The sequence below is a fragment of the Aricia agestis genome, chromosome 18, assembly GCF_905147365.1.
Source record: "Aricia agestis chromosome 18, ilAriAges1.1, whole genome shotgun sequence".
Taxonomy (NCBI): domain Eukaryota; kingdom Metazoa; phylum Arthropoda; class Insecta; order Lepidoptera; family Lycaenidae; genus Aricia; species Aricia agestis.
Genome location: NC_056423.1, coordinates 2,599,140 through 2,617,695, shown reverse-complemented (window position 1 = coordinate 2,617,695; position 18,556 = coordinate 2,599,140). Strand labels below are relative to the sequence as shown.

Here is an 18,556-nt window from a genome sequence, read left to right as displayed (position 1 = left end):
GACCGCACGCGCAACATGACAACATGACAATATGACTGAAATAGTAATGTACAATTTGTGACTATCGTGGAAATATTGATATAGTGTGTGCTATTTCTGTTGATAACTACTTAGGTTAATACTGAATACTTATGTGCCTTTTGTGTTATAATAAATATTGGGTTATTAATGTTTTTAAGGTGAGTTGAATTGCTTTTTAGTATTTATACTCATAACACTTTAGTACTTAATTTTTATGCTAAAACTCACCAAACTGCATGTCAGTTTTTTTGGCGTTTTTTTTTAATGAAATAAGGGGGCAAACGAGCAAACGGGTCACCTGATGGAAAGCAACATCCATCGCCCATGGACACTTGCAGCATCAGAAGAGCTGCAAATGCGTTGCCGGCCTTTTAATAGGGTAATAGGGGAGGGTAGGGAAGGGAAGGGAATAGGGGAAGGTAGGGAAGGGAAGGGAATAGGGGAGGGCAGGGAAGGGAATAGGGTAGGGGATTGGGCCTCCGGTAAACTGACTCACTCGGCAAAACACAGCGCAGGTGCTGTTTCACGCCGGTTTTCTGTGAGAACGTGGTATTTCTCCGGTCGAGCCGGCCCATCCGTGCCGAAGCATGGCTTTCCCACTCTTATATTACACTAATGTTTAGTCTCCAAAAAAGTATCAAAAAAACTATATTACAAAAATTATTATTTATAACATAGTTAATTAATGGCTACGTTGATAATAATAATTTAAAATACAGACCCAAAAAATGCGCCATATTTTAAGCAACTAAAGAATAACTAACCCTAACTAAAGAACTTAACTAGAACTTGATCGTAAGTAATAAAAGAAAATCTAAATTTTCTGAATGAACGCGAAAGAAGCAATGACTAAAGTTTATTATCATACAAATACTTAACAATATGTTTGATAACAGTAATAAGGAATCGTATTGTCAATCAATAATTAATATTATTGCATAATTAAATTATGTCATACAACTGTCATATCAATCACAATTCACAACATATATTATCTCAATTATTGCGAGCTCAAATTAACTTGTTTACAATCAAGAAATATGACAATGTAGAGCTGATGTCCTCAACAATTCAAAATATATATTTTACGAGCTTTTGCCCGCGGCTTCGCTCGCGTTAAGAAGTATTATTATATACAAACTTTCATCCCCTATTTGAACCCCTTGGGATTGGAATTTATCAAAATCCTTTCTTAGCGGATGCCTACGTCATAACATCTACCTGCATGCCAAATTTCAGCCCGATCCGTCCAGTGGTTTTGGGCTGTGCGTTGATAGATCACATGTCAATCAGTCAGTCACCTTTGAGTTTTATATATATAGATTTGTTAATCAAATTGCATAGTGGAATTAGCATAATATAATTTCTGTAGTCTAGTCCTAGGTCAGTCACGACACGAATTTTTCCATTTCAATATTCTGTAACGCGCTCCGTGGTTAGTCAAATGCAGTAAATAGACTTTATAAAAATATTTTTTGGTTAAAATCGATAGTCGAAGAGTGAAGAGAAGTACGTCACTATAATTACCTCCTTACGATTTATCTAACCGTCTATTAGGTACTCTATATTAACAGTAAGGTTACCTTTTCTCAGAAAATTTTATATTTTATTAAATTATATCGCCATAATTTCTGAAAACATTAAAATAAAAAAATAATTTCTATGGACGCTTCACACCACGTCAGTCTGGCCCCGTGCTAAGTACCTGAAGGACTTGTGTTACGGGTACCAGACAACGGAAATATATTTAATACTTTTATACTATACATATATTTAAGATTTTATTATATGATACACATATTTAATACACATCCATGACCCAGGAACTTTGAAAACTTTTTGTTCCGTCGGCGGGATTCGAACCCGCGACCCCCGGCTTGAGCTACCAACTGAGCCACAGAGGTCGCCAATTTAACATTAATTATATACTAATCAATAATGTCATAAAAATATTTACTTAATAATAATATTGAGTTGTAAGTAGGTATCGTATGGTCATCTTAATAGGGTACAAATGAATAACTCTACAAAATGATTTTAGTCTACCTCAAAAGCAGTTTTCTTTAATTTAACGGGCCTCCATAAAATGATTAGAATAGAACTCTATAAAACTCGATTTTTGTCGTTTTAGAAACTTCTCTGTCTTTTTATCTCTTGTTTGTTTTTGAATGTCTTAGCGGTGACTTGTAGAAAGTGAGGATGCTGCCATGAGTCACTGAACCCACGGGGTATTCCCATATCATGACGTAGCTGCTAAATAATTCATCATAAAGGTGGTGCAATTTTAGGGTTTTGAAGGTTTTTAGGACGATTGTTTTTACCCGACGAATAGTCCAGAGAGAAACAACGGGATTCAAATTCCAATATTCCGATCCAGTGATCCAAGCCGGCGCTGGAATCTGGATTTCTATTGAAATAATGTTAACGGGCACTGGAATGTACTTCGGCGGTTATGGACTAGTATAATATAAGCCGGCCATAATCCCTGGAACAATCCAGCTTTGGTTTAAAATTTAAATAAATATAAAGCACCATAAATATAATATAAAGCACAGCCCATAAAGCACTGAATCCGTGAAGGAAAGGACATAGACTAGTCTTGTCAGGTGCTTTAAAATGAACGGAACCTGTGCGATACGTTATCAAATACAAAAAAGGGAAGGGAAAAGGGGAGGGTAAGGAAGGGAATAGGGTAGGGGATTGGGCCTCCGGTAAACTCACTCACTCGGCGAAACACAGCGCAAGTGCTGTTACACGCCGGTTTTCTGTGAGAACGTAGTATTTCTCCGATCGAGCCGGCCCGTTCGTGCCGAAGCATGGCTCTCCCACGTAAAGAGCCGGGCCATGCCGGTATAAAATGTTGCCACTTGCCACGTGCACTGCAGACATTAAAATATTTGGCTCATTCCCGTTTCCGGACAAAAACCCGTCCCACCAGTTCTCTGGATACTTAATCATCGCAGACTTTTGACCATCGCTGCCAACTGCCAATATACTTTAGGAGTTTACTGTCCTTAAAGGTTAAATAGGTAAAAAAGATATTACCATTACTTATATGAAGAATCATGATCATTTGATCTTGATATATGATGGTATCATGGACACAATATACCTACAGTCCTTAATTGTTTTTTTTTTATAAAATTGGGTTTTTGAACATACGATTCTTTACGTAGGAGGTATCACAATATCTTAGTATCACAATAATTGAAAACATGGGTAAATAACATTTATAACATAAAGATTAAAGAGCAATATCTCATTTTTCTTCTTATAATTTGAACAAACCTTGTAAGTTGTAACTTACCTACTTCATCTTCTGTCTACAATTTTTGATTTCAAATCCTTTTTCCAGTCTTAGGTATAAAAAGCCTCCATTAAAAACAACGACAGTATTCAAATTTTTATTTCATCCACTCAAATTGTCTTCAATTTCAGAACAAAATCTTACGAATTTAATGCCAACTCAATAAATAACGCTGACTTGAAATCCTTTTGAAGTTTTCTTTTACCCTAAAGTACCTGTTATTATTCCTTTATACCTCTTAATAATACCGGCTAGCGGCCCACTAGTACCTATAAAGGTATATTAATTATTTCGGTAATACGTCGCTAAAGTACAAGTGCAAACACTTTAATCTCCCTGTCCAGTGTCCGTCCACTCGGTATTAAAACTTCAATTATTATTTATTACTATAAGCCGAAAGTCGATACCTTATGCACCTTATTCTAAGGTAACAAGGGTGTAAATCTGCCTTAATGTTAGTCATTTTTGTGTAAAGGAAACGAGTAAATAGATAAGCGGTAAGCGATTATCATAAGCGCCAACGCCAGTGTATGGGATTTGACATTAGTATTTGCTAGCGAAGCGATGACATTATGTCAAATCGCATACATTTTGTGAGCGTTTACGATAATCGCTTGAAACTTGTCTACTAGGGCTGATATGAATAGCTAGTTTACTAAACGCCTCCGTGGTCCGGTGGTTTAGAGCGACGGAGGTTCGATTCGATTTCAACGTTGAGTGTGGTTTAAAAAGGTTAGGACAATGGAGGCTGATTATACCTGATTGTCTGTCTAGATGATCCATACGTGATACGTCGGATAGGCATGTTAAAGTCCGACACAGCTAATCTCTCACCAGTCCTTTTTTCAGGATTCCGTACCCAAAGGGTAAAAACGGGACCCTATTACTGAGACTTCGGTGCCTGTCCGTTCCTCCGTCTGTCCGTCTGTCAGTCTGTCTGTCCGTCTGTATCTCAAAAACCCCTATAGCTAGACTTCTGAAATTTTCACAGATTGTGTATTTCTGTTGCCGCTATAACAATAAATAAGTACTAAAAATAAAATAAATATTTAAGGGGGGCTCCGACAACCGTGATTTTTTTTTGGCCTTTTTGCTCGTTTTTTGACGTTACTGACAGTACCTATTTAAACAAAATCGTGAGAGGTGTCAAGGGACACCCGGATGGAACGAAGTTATTAAAAAAAAGAGAGAGAGAGACAGAGAGAGAAACACGCGCTACCGCACGGCTTACAACTATATAGCATTTTTAGGGTTCCGTAGCCAAATGGCAAAAAACGGAACCCTTATAGATTCGTCATGTCTGTCTGTCTGTCTGTCTGTCTGTCCGTCTGTATGTCACAGCCACTTTTTTCCGAAACTATAAGAGTTATAGTTATATATAGTTGTAATATACCGACACTTTTGTGTCATGTCGTTACAACTGTTTCCGTCTAGCCCCCTTTCGCAACGCGAGATATGGAACTTCGTTCTAAAAACTGAATTTGCTGGCGTTACTTTTATTATCGTCTTGTGCAGGCGCCAAGCGGTGAAAAATTACGAAGAAATATGAATTGTAATGTAATTTATGGAAGGCTCGGGCATGAGAATTATTAATTGACATCTTTATAGAGTTTTAGATAGAGAAGTGTGAATGTACAACCAGTATAACAATTTTCTGATGGCCACACTCAGAGATACTTATTTAATAATTACTTAACACTAATTTAATAAAGAGTTTGACAGTAGTTAATACTTACAGTTTTTTTTTTTATGTAATAAGGGGGCAAACGAGCAAACGGGTCACCTGATGGAAAGCAACTTCCGTCGCCCATGGACACTCGCAGTATCAGAAGAGCTGCAGGTGCGTTGCCGGCCTTTTAAGAGGAGGTTATTCCTAAATTAGCAGGTCGATGTGTAATCGAACTATTCAAATTATTTTTTGATTGAGTCCCTGTAAGTCCTATAAAACTCAAAATGTTTTTAAAATCGAGGTTGTTTCGGATTTTTTTTTATCGAGGAAAATTATCTGTATTGTGTTTCTAACCATAAAAGTCGCTAGTTAAAAGATGTATCTATACATGTTTTTTTTAATGACGCTTTCTTTAAAAATTACTCATTCTAGAAACGTGAATTTGGAATAACCTAGCCTTAAGAGGGAATAGGGTAGGGAAGGGAATAGGGTAGGGGATCGGGCCTCCGGTATACTCACTCACTCGGCGAAACACAGCGCAAGCGCTGTTTCACGCCGGTTTTCTGTGAGAACGTGGTATTTCTCAGGTCAAGCCGGCCCATTCGTGCTGAAACATGGCTCTCCCACGTATAACCCAGTATGTAGTATATATCCTGTAAATTAAATGAAACTTATCTGAGAGCGGCCGTTACTAAAGTTGGTGCATTTTTAAATGCCTTGAATAAAAAAAAAACAAAAAAAAAACAGCTTCAAATATGTACGATTTTCTTAACTTTTTAACTTCACAACAATTTAAAGTCATTGTTAAAAGAGTAACAGTTGAATAAAAACATAATAGAATACTGAATTCAGAAAATGATTTTCCAGTTTTCAACGGGCGATAAGACATGCGTTTTCCACGTTATCTCGTTGTATACAAAAGTTGGGGACGTAACAAACATCCTCACAATCCCGTAGCGCGATAACGCCGCTTTGTACTTTCATACGGACCGCGGTGACGCGATTTATATTAAACGAACTTTTGCCCGCGGTTTCGCTCGCGTTAAGAAGTATTATTATATACAAACTTTCATCCCCTATGTTAACCAATTGGAGATGGAATTGATCAAAATCCTTTCTTAGCGGATGCCTACGTCATAACATCTACCTGCATGCAAAATTTCAGCACGATCCGTCCAGTGGTTTGGGCTGTGCGTTGATAGATCAGTATGTCAATCAGTCAGTCACCCTTGAGTTTTATATATATATATATATATATATATATATATATATATATATATATATATATATATATATATATATATATATATATATATATATATATATATATATATATATATATATATATATATATATATATATATATTTTCAGCAAAATCGGTTCAGCGGTTTGGGTTGTGAAGAGTTAACAGACAGACACACTTTCGCATTTATAATATTAGTATGGGAGAGTGAAAAAATTGTCCAAATCATTCAAATTGGACAATTTGAATGTGACTTGCGATTTTAAACATACAAACTTTCATCCCCTATGTTAACCAATTGGAGATGGAATTGATCAAAATCCTTTCTTAGCGGATGCCTACGTCATAACATCTACCTGCATGCAAAATTTCAGCACGATTCATTTCTTTACGGAATTAATTTACCTAACACTTCAAATAAATAAACATGACTAGTCCTGATTCATTTCTTTGCGGGTCTTGGAATTTTAGACAATATTAAATTTTAAGGAGGTCATAATTAATATCGTGGATACCGTCATACCACTGTCGCTCCTGCTTCAAACTATCTCTAAAGACATTTCTACAGGATTCTTAAACGTGTTGATGCAAAAAAGATAAAAATGACGCCAGGATTTGTTTTCATTTTGGCCACTTGTAAATTGATATTTGGACATTTACAATCAAGGAGGGTGAAATGACTATGTTGTGGCATTTCACAATTTACAGCAGCGCAAGTTCTGATTGAAAGTATTCTTGTAAGTTTGCTAAATATCGCAGTGCACACCAGTGCCGTGTGACGCGTCAGCCGCTATTTGGGTGTAATCTTCACCCACAGCGGCATTCCAATATCGGCATCGATAATACCATCCCCGGAATGTTATATTGTTTCTAGTTTTTCGGCATTCAATAAAGAATTTTGTATATGTATGGGAGCCTTAAAGAATGTCTTCCGACCGAGCGATGTAAATTCGGTCAGGCGGAACCTACTGTCAATTAAGGCGTTGTATCTTGTATTGCCAATCTTAGAACTTTCGATCCTAAAGATAAAAGAGAAGAAAAAAGATAAAATCATAAGGATGTGAGTGCGCTACTTGGACCGCTGCAGTTTAGTCTATTACCTATATGTTGTTATACTATAACCCCCTTACTAATAAACGCTGTATAAGCTTTGAATAGTTATACAGTGTTTTGTCTTGTTCAATCCAATTAAAATGTCACTTGTGTGACAGGAACAAAACACTGTATAAGTATTCAAAGCTTATACAACGTTTATTAGTAAGGGGGTAGGATTTTAATCTACTACCCATAGAACTCTGTGTAGCGTGAATATACTTATCATCGATAGCAAATGAGATGGTTTGTCTGTCTCATAGATATCCCGTAAATTTTTATTCCTACGTTCCTGAGCGATAAAAGATACCTAGGTGAGGTTATGAAACATCTAATACTTATTAATGAACATGGTACCAAATAGGAGAAACCTAATACAACAAAACAATTTTTTTTTAAATCGGTTCACAAACGGCGGAGTAATCGTTGAACATACAAAAAAAAAATCTCCACAGCCGAACATAATATAACCTCCTCCTTTTTGGAAGTCGGTTAAAATATTACTGAAAGACACAATATTCGAATAAAATAGCGAAGATAAGAAAATCCAAGACGCGAATGAAGAAAATAGAAATGCCTCGCAGAAAATCGTCATAAAATTATTGCATTTAGGAGTCTAGTAGAGCTAAAAACGCACATTCTTTACCTTGCAGTAATGGCTACCATCAGTTCATCCGTCCGCTCGTTATACGCAAATTGAAACCTGAAACAAAGGTCTCGTGTAATCCTAGAATCCTAGATATTTCTAGACTTAAAACTAGGCTATCTACGTCCCTTTGACACAGCAAGATTGCCGTAATAGCTGCGTTTGCAACCTGAATCTCAAACGAGAAAAATTGCTTTTAAAATACATTCGCCTGTTAGATGGAAAATACGAGAGTCGAATATCTTATACAAGTAAAGTCGTAGCTTTAGTTTTTGTACCTAACTATATTTAAGGTGCAGTAGAGTTAGCAAGCTTAAGGGGGCGACTAACCCTAAAGTGTCGATTTTATAATTCATTTTTATACTTGAAAATAAGCCTCGAATTGTTTCATTTTCTAAAATTAGATACTACATTATATTTCCGAGAATTCGATATGAGCAAAAACACGATATCTTAAAATTTTCTCGATAGAAAAAAATCACAAAGATGCATCTAATTTGCACGAATTTTTCATTTATTGCCGTAACCGTGCATTGAACTAAGTTAATATTTTAACACATTGTATAAAATTCTATCATTGAGAGATCGACCTAGGGGATTTTTGAAATGTTGTATATTTATCGAGTTATTGAGAAAAAACTAATTTGGCGATGACTCCGCGTCGTTCTTTTTCACCTGGCATATGAAAGACGGGCGTGAGTGTGAAGAGAGAAGGACGATGTTTGATTTTTGGGGTTAGTCGCCCTCTTAAGGGGGAGCTAAAACTTTTGGGGGACTTTTAGTCTATAGACCAAGGACGCCTTCCTATATAATTATTATTATTAACGTTTTAATACATTTTACAAAAAAAATTGGATTGCCAGAGTTGGTATTAGCAGAAATTTAAATTTAAAATATAGTAACTATATAACTGCCGCACTTATAGACGAATAACTGAACTGTAATTAATTATAGTTTGTGCGTTCTAAGATGATATGGGTGACAGTTTTCATATTCCTTGCTACGGGTTTTTTTACAAGAAAACAAAAAAAATCAAAATGTAATAAATTATATTCCATCTACAAAAACAAATATTTCCTATAATTGTAAATTAATAAAAATGAAAACTTGCTAAATGATAACTTATTACTTAATATAAAATTATAAATATTTACTGTGAAATAGGAATATAAAATTATTGTTACGAAAACATTTGAAAAATGTCTTAAGCATGAAACGGAACTTATGTCAATAGAGCTTAGATGAATGATTGGTCTCGCGCTCGCGCTACGACTAGATACCGTCAGAGTACTTGATAAATGCGGCAACAAATCATACGCCTGATACGGCGTAACCGCGCCAGTCGCGCCGCAAGCTTCGGGTGAGGTAGATGTGTCGATAATTTTCGAAATTTTAAGTTACGTCCGTAGCAAAATGCCAGTTTGCGTAGTGGGGCTATGCAATAATAACACTACAAGAAACAAGAAAGATACTGGCATCACATACCATCAGTAAATATTATATAAATCGTCATAAACACAGAAAAATAATATAAACCTGAAAATTCGGATCGGAATACCGCTTGATGTTCAGTGTTGCCAATTACCTTAGACTAAATATTCCCAATTTTTTCTGAGATTGATATTTTTATTTATTTATTTATTATATCTTATTTTTTTTATATATACATAGTGGCTGAGTGGATGAGTGCATTAAAATATCTAGCTAGGGTAGCTGGTTCGAATCCCGCCAACGGAACAAAAAGTTTTCAAAGTTCCTGGATCATGAATGTGTATTAATAAATATGAATTAAGAGTATCATATTATAATAAAAATCTTAAATACAGTTTATATTTTATGTAAGTACACAATACAGTAACAAATGAGAAAACAAATTTAACATTTGCTTTTTTATGACTCATTCTTAACTTTCGTTAAACTTCCTACCATTGTTTTTGTATTGTTTTCTCATCATTATTGTACCTATTATATTTTGTTGACCTAAACAACGTTGTTATTTTATCGCATTCTTTTCGAATGGACTTTATTCCAATGGTAAAGTTTATCTGGTGATGGAAAATCAGCACTTACTATACAATAATAATAAATTACAAGACCACAGCAACTAATTTTTCCCCATTGATTGGGAACCAGTCACGTATCTGGCAGCCCGATTATCTACGCACACAACAATATTTGTGCATTGTTTTACACACACTACAATATTGAGGTGCCGCATTCGGGAATCTGTGTTTTCTATACAGCGCGGTATCTAGTCGAGCGCGCGCGCGAGACCAATCATTTATCTAAGCAATAGAGATTGACTCTGTTGAATCGAAATCAAATCGATAAAAAAAGGGGGCCATCTTAAATCGCCGGCACCACTGAAATGTCAGTATGAAATCGATAATTTCGATTGCAATTCCTTTACGAAGATATTCGATATTTTTAAACTATCGATTAATTTTTGTTAGGTAACTTCCCTACTATTGTCAATTATAATGTGTCACGCATATCATCCAAGAAGTATATCATCATAAAGCGCACAAACAATAAAGAGTTTGACAGTTAATTTATGGGGCTTAATATTATGTCAAAATCTTCATATTTTAATTATACATTCGTAAGTATAATTCAAGTATAATTAGGTGACCGGTCTGTTATCAGCAAGAATTTTCGATGAATTATTTAGAGTGCACCTTAAAACTTTTAAAAGCTATGAACTAGAAAAAGATGTTTTATCGTCCTCTTATGTATTCAAAATGCAAGCCAATAAAATAAAATATTTAATAAATGGATGACAACTTATTTTATAGCATTCGCTATTTGCGCTTAATTTAATATAATGTCGTCACAGTCTTAAGTATTTCATTACTTTACAACTATAGTATCTAACGAGCTTTTGTCCGCGGCTTTGCTGCGTTAAGAAGTATTATTATATACAAACTTTCATCCCCTATTTGAACCCCTTGGGGTTGGAATTTATCAAAATCCTTTCTTAGCGGATGCCTACGTCATAACATCTACCTGCATACCAAATTTCAGCCCGATCCGTCCAGTGGTTTGGGCTGTGCGTTGATAGATCACTATGTCAATCAGTCAGTCACCTTTGAGTTTTATATATATAGATATAGATAGATAGATTACACAGAAAGTATTTTTATTTGTGTGCTATGAGTTTTTTGAGTGTGCTAAAATATCATGCTTGCAAGTTGTGTGGTGTCATAGATCACGTAAAATATTTAGCATGCCAAACATGGCATACTATAAACCCACCAGTACACAATGGCCCACGATGGTCCACTGCAGGCCATCGTCAATTACTGTAGAGTGTACACCACAATCACTTGGTGTTTACAAAATGTATCTACGTTACCCGGACGAAAAACGAATTTTTAGCGAAACGGAGTTCCGGACGTAATGAATTAAATTAATACTCGTATACTTGATAGTTATTTTCATTGCTCCACGATACTTATTACTTATATTTTGGGCAGTAAAAAATTTCAAATTAAGTTATAGGCTTCTGGTTTACGCTTGGCCATCGTCCGCCATCATTGATTGTACACCATTACCCCGATGGCTTGTAGTGGGCCAGCATGGACCATTGTGAAGAGGCATCTTTAGATTCTCACTAGCAAACACAAATCACACACGCAAACACGCACACACACACTGTCGTAACTCGCAACTGAGCCCAAATTCTTCCAATACTAATTCCCATTATATTTCCAGTAGTGTAGAATCGTGTCGGGTGCTGCTCGCGTTCGCGGCAGTGGCGTATTCCCTGGCGGCGGTGTGGGGGGCCCCCGTGTGCGCCCCGGGCGCCGAGGAAGACCCCCGAGCTGCGCGCTTCTGTCAGGCGCTGAACACGTTCCTGGAGCTGTATGCCGAAGCCGCTGGGGAGCAGGTGCCGGAGTATCATGGTAGGTTATTGCAATGTTTGAAAATAGGATTATAGGAATAGATTATCTAGACCCTCCTATTTTCTAAAATAGGAGGGTTTCGACTAGATAACCTAACTCCCACACAACTGCGAATTCGCATCGCAATGTAATTTTTATAATGAGTTTTGTCGCAGATATTTGCGATGCGATGAGAATTAGCAGTTTTGTTTAGGAACCCTTAAGGAGGCTTTTTCGACCTTATGTCCGGGCGATAGGACCTGACAGTTGAGGTGCATGCCAGAACTATATTATTAGATGACGCCCGCAACTCCGTTGCGCCAAACTTCGTTTATCGCGCGGGAATCGTAAAATATTCCGGGATAAAAGGATCCTATGTCCTTTCCCCGGACTTAAAGCCATACCATTACCAAATTTCAGCAAGATCGGTTCAGCAGTTTGGGGTTGAAGAGGTAACAAAGAGACAGACACACTTTCGCATTTATATTAGTATAGATTATTATAACGGAGCAATGTGACGATGCCTCGTAGCATTGAACAACGTAGTATACCTATTACACATGTTATATTCTGTTTGAATTATCGACAACGAGATAAATACTTACGTCTTGTTACGTTCGTACTTAAGGGCGCCTAAAGTCGCCTAACTAACCCTAAAGTGTCGATTTTATAATTCATTTTTATACTTGAAAATAAACCCCGAATTGTTTCATTTGCTAAAATTAGATACTACATTATATTTCCGAGAATTCAATCTGAGCAAAAACACGATATCTTAAAATTTTCTCGATAGAAAAAAATCACAAAGATGCATCTAATTTTCACGAATTTTTCATTTATTGCCATAACCGTGCATTGAACTAAGTTAATATTTTAACACATTGTATAAAATTCTATCTTTAAGAGATCGACCTAGCGGACTTTTAAAATATTGTATATTTATCGAGTTAATGAGAAAAAACTAATTTGGCGATGAATCCGCGTCGTCCTTTTTCACCTGGCATAAGAAAGACGGGCGTGAGTGTGAAGAGAGAAGGACGATGTTTGATTTTTTGGGTTATTCGCCCTCTTAATACTAAACTATTATCCATTGGCTGCACAACTGTTTTGCCACGAGCGCATAAATTTTCGTTTTCTGCTGTTGCGTTGTAACCTCGTGGCAGATGATGGTACTTATTAGTGTGTACGAGTATATTCATTATCTATAAAATGATTAAACCTATAAAATGATGTGGCTGTGCACAGCGATGCGATGGAGCAATGTAGCTTTGCTCTTATCCGGAAATTCTTTCAAAAATTATAAGAACCTTACATAATATTAGATTTTTGAATTCGGGTAGTAATTTTTTTTTTCTCCAGCCCTGGTTCGCGACTACCCCCAACTGCTCGACACGGGTATGAAGCGGCAAGATGTCGTCCACTCGTTCCTGCGGTTCGGCCGACGGCGCTGACCGGCGCGGCCCCCCCGGCGCTAAACCACCAACCTGAGGCTTGAACCTTCATTTTGTTAACTTTACTTTGTCCAAAACGTTAGTTCCTGTAAGTTAGTGTAGGTATCCGCGGTAATTGTAGGTACGTGTATCCGAACGCAGCGAAAACGTCATTCCCGTAAGAGACGTCGGCGCGAGCGGACGTCTGTCCCCTAGTCACTTTCCCCGCGTTCCATTTAGCGTTAAAAACGATCAACGCTCAAAATGGGAGGCAATTTCGAACGTTTGATCTTTTTTAACGCTAAATGGAACGCAGGGTTTATTGAACATAAATTTCATTGCTTTTGGTCACAATTTTGACGTTTGAACTTTTCAAAATATTTAGTTTACAAAGTTGTTATGTCAATATTCTGACATATTATATACTTTTAAAGCCGGCGCCAGACATGGGCTTCAAAGTTTGAGCAAACTTTGCACAAATAGGCAAATGTCAGTGCCACACTTGGCGAATTTGCGTATTTGATCACATGTCTGGCACCCGCCTAATAGATATTTAAAAAGTTCAAACTTCGAAACATTTTACACAATTTCAAAAGTTATCATGTCATTTTGGCGTTTATACTTTTTAAATTGACTTTTAAACAATTCAAACGTCAAATTTGCAAAGCAATGAAGTTTATGTCCATCATAGTTACTAAGGGGTCTGTACTTATCGCAAAAGTATTAGTAGTCTTAATAACGATCTTGTTGTCAATATTTCGTCGCGTTCCGTTTACGAGCAAGTATATTTAATGTTGTAACTTGTAATGTTTTAATAAATACATATTTATGACAAGCTTATTGTGTTTAATATACCTTCGTGTTGCTCTTAAAAATTACATTTTCCAATGCTTCCTGTTCACATACACAAGTGACAAGAGAACGAAACACTATAATGTTTTCATATTAAATTTTTTTATACTATTCAGAATACTTTAAATTATATATTTCTATTTACTATGCATACTACACTTTCGTTCTTTACCAGAGATTAGATTAACATATTAAAATAGTAAGCAGAAGACGATAAAAAATTAAAAATATTTTGCACTAAACAAATATAAAATTTATTATAAAATAATTACAAATCCATACAGTACGAAGGCAAGAAACAATCTTCTCTGGGCAATAACATACTTTGACAAAATGCTATCATTAAAGAAAATAATATTTTTGTTTTTTATTTAATACGGTGTAACAAAACCAAGTGATAATAATACTTAACGGTGTTTATGTGTCCCCTGTATAGAGTTCACTGTAAAAGTAGCGGCGCGAAGGAGTTGCTTTGCTTTGTAGGGTACAGGGTGTACCCTGTATATTGAAAACCATTAATATATTTTAAAAACTTGTGTTTTTCAAAGTGTAAGCCAAATATAATTTTCTTAATGCTAGCACTTTGCCCGGTCAAAACAATAAACATCACAAAACTGCTAATAAAACTTAAATCATTATTGTCAAGTGTATAAAACAAATATCTGCAAAAGCCAAAATGACAGTTCATTGTATAATTATTATTAAATACCCTCTTACTATTAAAAATATTTATGCAGCGTTGGTATTACTATTCAACGTCCGCTATCTTTGTTTAACATGAGTTTACAGTTATACGAGGCGTACCTATACAATGTGTCCCGACACCAGAGTCCGAACCTTTCATGTCATGTCGATGTATAGCATATTTTACCGACAAGTTTGTTCTCGAATTTATTTTCTCTTTCACGTTTGTAAAATGGCAGCCATTTAAATTTTTTTCGGTCTCTCATAATAATCTGATCAATACTTCCAAGTAAATATCCTATGAACGTAAAATAGGTTTAATTTGATTCCTTAAATAAAACATAGAAAAACCTTCAGGGAAAGAAGTTTGTTTATTTTTAATGGCTTTTTGTAAAAATCTAGTAGAATAGAAAGTCTAGTGTAAAAATCTAGTGCATTAAACTGGTTCTTTTTTATTTTAAAAAGATAGAGGTTTTTTTTTCTAAAATAAATTCCTGGAGTTTAATGTTCTCAGTCACATAGTTTAAAAGTTATAACGATTTGTTTATGGCGTATAATTGGTCAGATTAGTATAAGCCCCAAAAAAAATTAAAATTACAAACTTTATATAACAAAAATTGATATCCAATTTGTCGATAAAACATGCCATACATCATGATATTAATGGCTCGGACACTGGTGTCGGGACACATTGTATAATATATTTATTTGTTCGAGGGTCTAAAGAATAAAATCATCAAAATTACAATATTTCTCATACGTCATTTACGAATTTAGTAAAAATGTTAAGTAGGTATATCTTTCTTTGGTTATCATAATATAAACTTATAACTACATACAGGAAATAATAATATAATAATAGCTCCCACACCGGTTTCGGTGACGGTGGCCGGTTTCATTGAAACCAGGCCAGCTACGCAGGAGTAATTTTATAGTGCCCAAGTGTGTGCGCAGTACACAAGAGCACTCTCTATTCCTTTACTCTCATAACCCTGTGCGACGGCAGACCGACACGACCGGCGAGAGATCAGGCGCAGGACCGACTTTTTACATGCCCATCCGACGCATGGATCATCTTACTTGTCAGACAATCAGGTGATCAGCCTGCATTGTCCTAACCAAACTTGGAAATAACATGTTTCCAACGCGGGAATCGAACCCACGACCTCCGAGTCAAGAGCCGCGCTCTGTACCACTAGACCACGGAGGCGTCACAGGAAAACAGGAAATAATATAGAGTAATACGCAAAAAACGTGTTGTAGAAAATCTTACGAAATCTCACCAAGGGAGAGAAGGTGTCAAACACAGAAATAAATCAAGATAGAAAGAACGGCGACGCGCGTGCGTTGCTAAGGAATCGATCGTGTCAATTTTTGCTTTGCATTTAGTTAGAACAAATAACTTACCCGTGGAAAGAAATACCTCCTTTTGACCGATTCACTTTCGTACTTCTGTTTTTACAATTAGACACTGCACAATGAGGCATTTTTGCACAACCGTTCCGGTGTAATCAAGTCGAGACGTGCGCGCTGACTAAATGAACGTTCAACAAATCTTGCTCACTTGTGCAAGATTGAAACACGCGTATTCCACCCGCTTAGCCGTTCTATCTTGATTTATTTCTGCGTTGTCAAATAATCAAACGTCGAACAAAATGTTTTGCTTACTGTGTGTGCTGGTGCTACCTCTCGTGAAAACATTTGAGTAATTATATCCTATTGAAATAAAATGATTTTGAACTTTTATGTTTACAAATCGATCAATTGACAAATACATTCATTTTAATCATAATGATTAATTTTACGTACTTATTTAACGGGCCTATTTGTGATATAAAATAAAGTTATCATCAAATGGCAAGTTATAAGAGGGTTACGCTCAAAAACATTTAGCTTATATTTAATATATTATAATATTTTAAGGTACAATATCATGATATGGTGTTTTAAAATATTTCCAACCCAATTTTTGCAAATTAAAATTTATTGTAAGTAAAAAATAAAATTAAAGAAACAACATAACTATCACAATTCTTCCTAATATAATAATTGTCATATAATTTGCCAAATTCGTGATAGTTTTAACATATTTTTTTTCATTTCTAAATTTAGTCTTTATAATTGGGATAAAATTAGAGAGACTTAATTTGTACGTATAAACCTTACAAGTTATACAATTCCTTATAATAATTAGAAACATGTGTGATAAGTTTGTAAAACCAACGTTTAAGTCAGGGGTTCCCAATCTTTTTCAGCCTGCGGCGCAGTAACAAGTCTCAATATTTTGTCACGACGCCCTACTCTACCTAGCTATTACAAAAAGATACATAAATAAACACCTTTAATCATTATAGTTAGGTTAAGCAAGTAAATTATAATAAACAAATATTTAATAATCTGCCTGCTTTGTATAATTCATATTATAGCTTTATTTTATAATATTTGTGGTTTCGGATAATGATGGAGGATCGACTCACTGCGCCTCTCTTGCCTTCCCACGGCGCACAGTTTGGGAACCCCTGGTTTAAGTCAATAACATAATATGCATGCATATTATACTACTGCATTCACCAAAAGTACTACACAAACTAAAGTTACTTTAGTTAAAACTGGTTTAGCATTTAAGGGCACGTAAGACAATTGAATGTCAATAAAAATACGGAAAATTTAATTATATAGAAGAAAAAGTACGCCTAATGTTAAAAAAAGAGTACTGGGTACTATGGCAAGATTTGTGTTTGATTAAATTTGATATTGAATTCTATTCAGTTCTGTGAATTTTTCGCAACATAGTCTATATTTCTGGTTATTATACATTCTATAGATTTTAGTTCGTAGTAGTAGATTCATAGCAGATGACGGACCTAAGTAATTACTAATTTGGTCTGTTTGTGTCAAACTCAGCTGACAGATCACGACTTAAGTAGCCCGCAAACGATCAAATTGTTTGTCAAATTTTACGTGTTTGTCAAACAGTTTGATAGTGTACAGCTTTGTTTGAAGCGTTCGTTAAACAAACTACGTGTTTGACCTGTTTGAAGAAAATTTGCATTGGCGTAGCGTTCGGCAAACGTGTTTGAACGTGTTCCGCTGTATTTGTCAAACAAGATCTCATGATCTCATACCGATTCTAGCTAACTTGTTTGATGCACGTTTGTTGGTCTGCGCAGCTGTTTGATGAAAACGTAAATTACATCAAACATGTTTGTCAAACAAATTTGATCGTTTACGGGGTACTTAAGGGACAGATTTGCAAGAAATCAGTACAAAAGAAATGCATCTACGCGTCGCATTGCGGTCTGAATTGACCCTAACATTGAATTGACATAATCGAACCAAATGACGTAGGTCCGTCAACTGCATTGAATCAATTTCTTCGATGGTAGATCTGGGGCATAGTCACGATTAGTCCTAGTCACTACTTGACGATTGCGACTTCATACGCGAGTCTAAAATTGCGCAGAAACCGTACATTTTGGCGTCGAAAGAAGCTTTTGCCTTTGACCGTATATTCATCGCAGTCTACTCAACATCTGTGTAAAATTTTACTAACATCGGACCATCGGGCATATATGATCCAAAAAGGATAAGGCAAAAGGCCAATCGAGGCACAAAACTTTAAATGTATAAGTGGGCCAGGGGGTTTATTTGACAATAATATTGAAAGGCGTAAATATCAACCCTAGACGGTGAACAATATTGCACAATACGTGATATTGCACAATAA

The 18,556-nt window shown here is 35.8% G+C and overlaps 1 protein-coding gene across 3 annotated transcripts in view; it reads left to right on the top strand.

Annotated features, from left to right (window-relative positions):
• LOC121735772 (myosuppressin-like) overlaps window positions 1-13,750 on the top strand; it is a 43,620-nt gene extending 29,870 nt beyond the window's left edge. The window contains exons 1-3 of one of the 3 annotated variants that reach the window (XM_042126695.1): window positions 2-179; window positions 11,694-11,884; window positions 13,223-13,750. In XM_042126695.1, coding sequence (XP_041982629.1) covers window positions 169-179; window positions 11,694-11,884; window positions 13,223-13,314 — 294 coding nt within the window. In that variant the 5' untranslated portion in view covers window positions 2-168 and the 3' untranslated portion in view covers window positions 13,315-13,750. Of the gene's footprint in view, window position 1; window positions 180-11,693; window positions 11,885-13,222 lie in introns of those variants that run through there. The other 2 variants (XM_042126697.1, XM_042126696.1) reach the window with 2 other exon arrangements.
• Window positions 13,751-18,556: the final 4,806 nt, after the last annotated feature.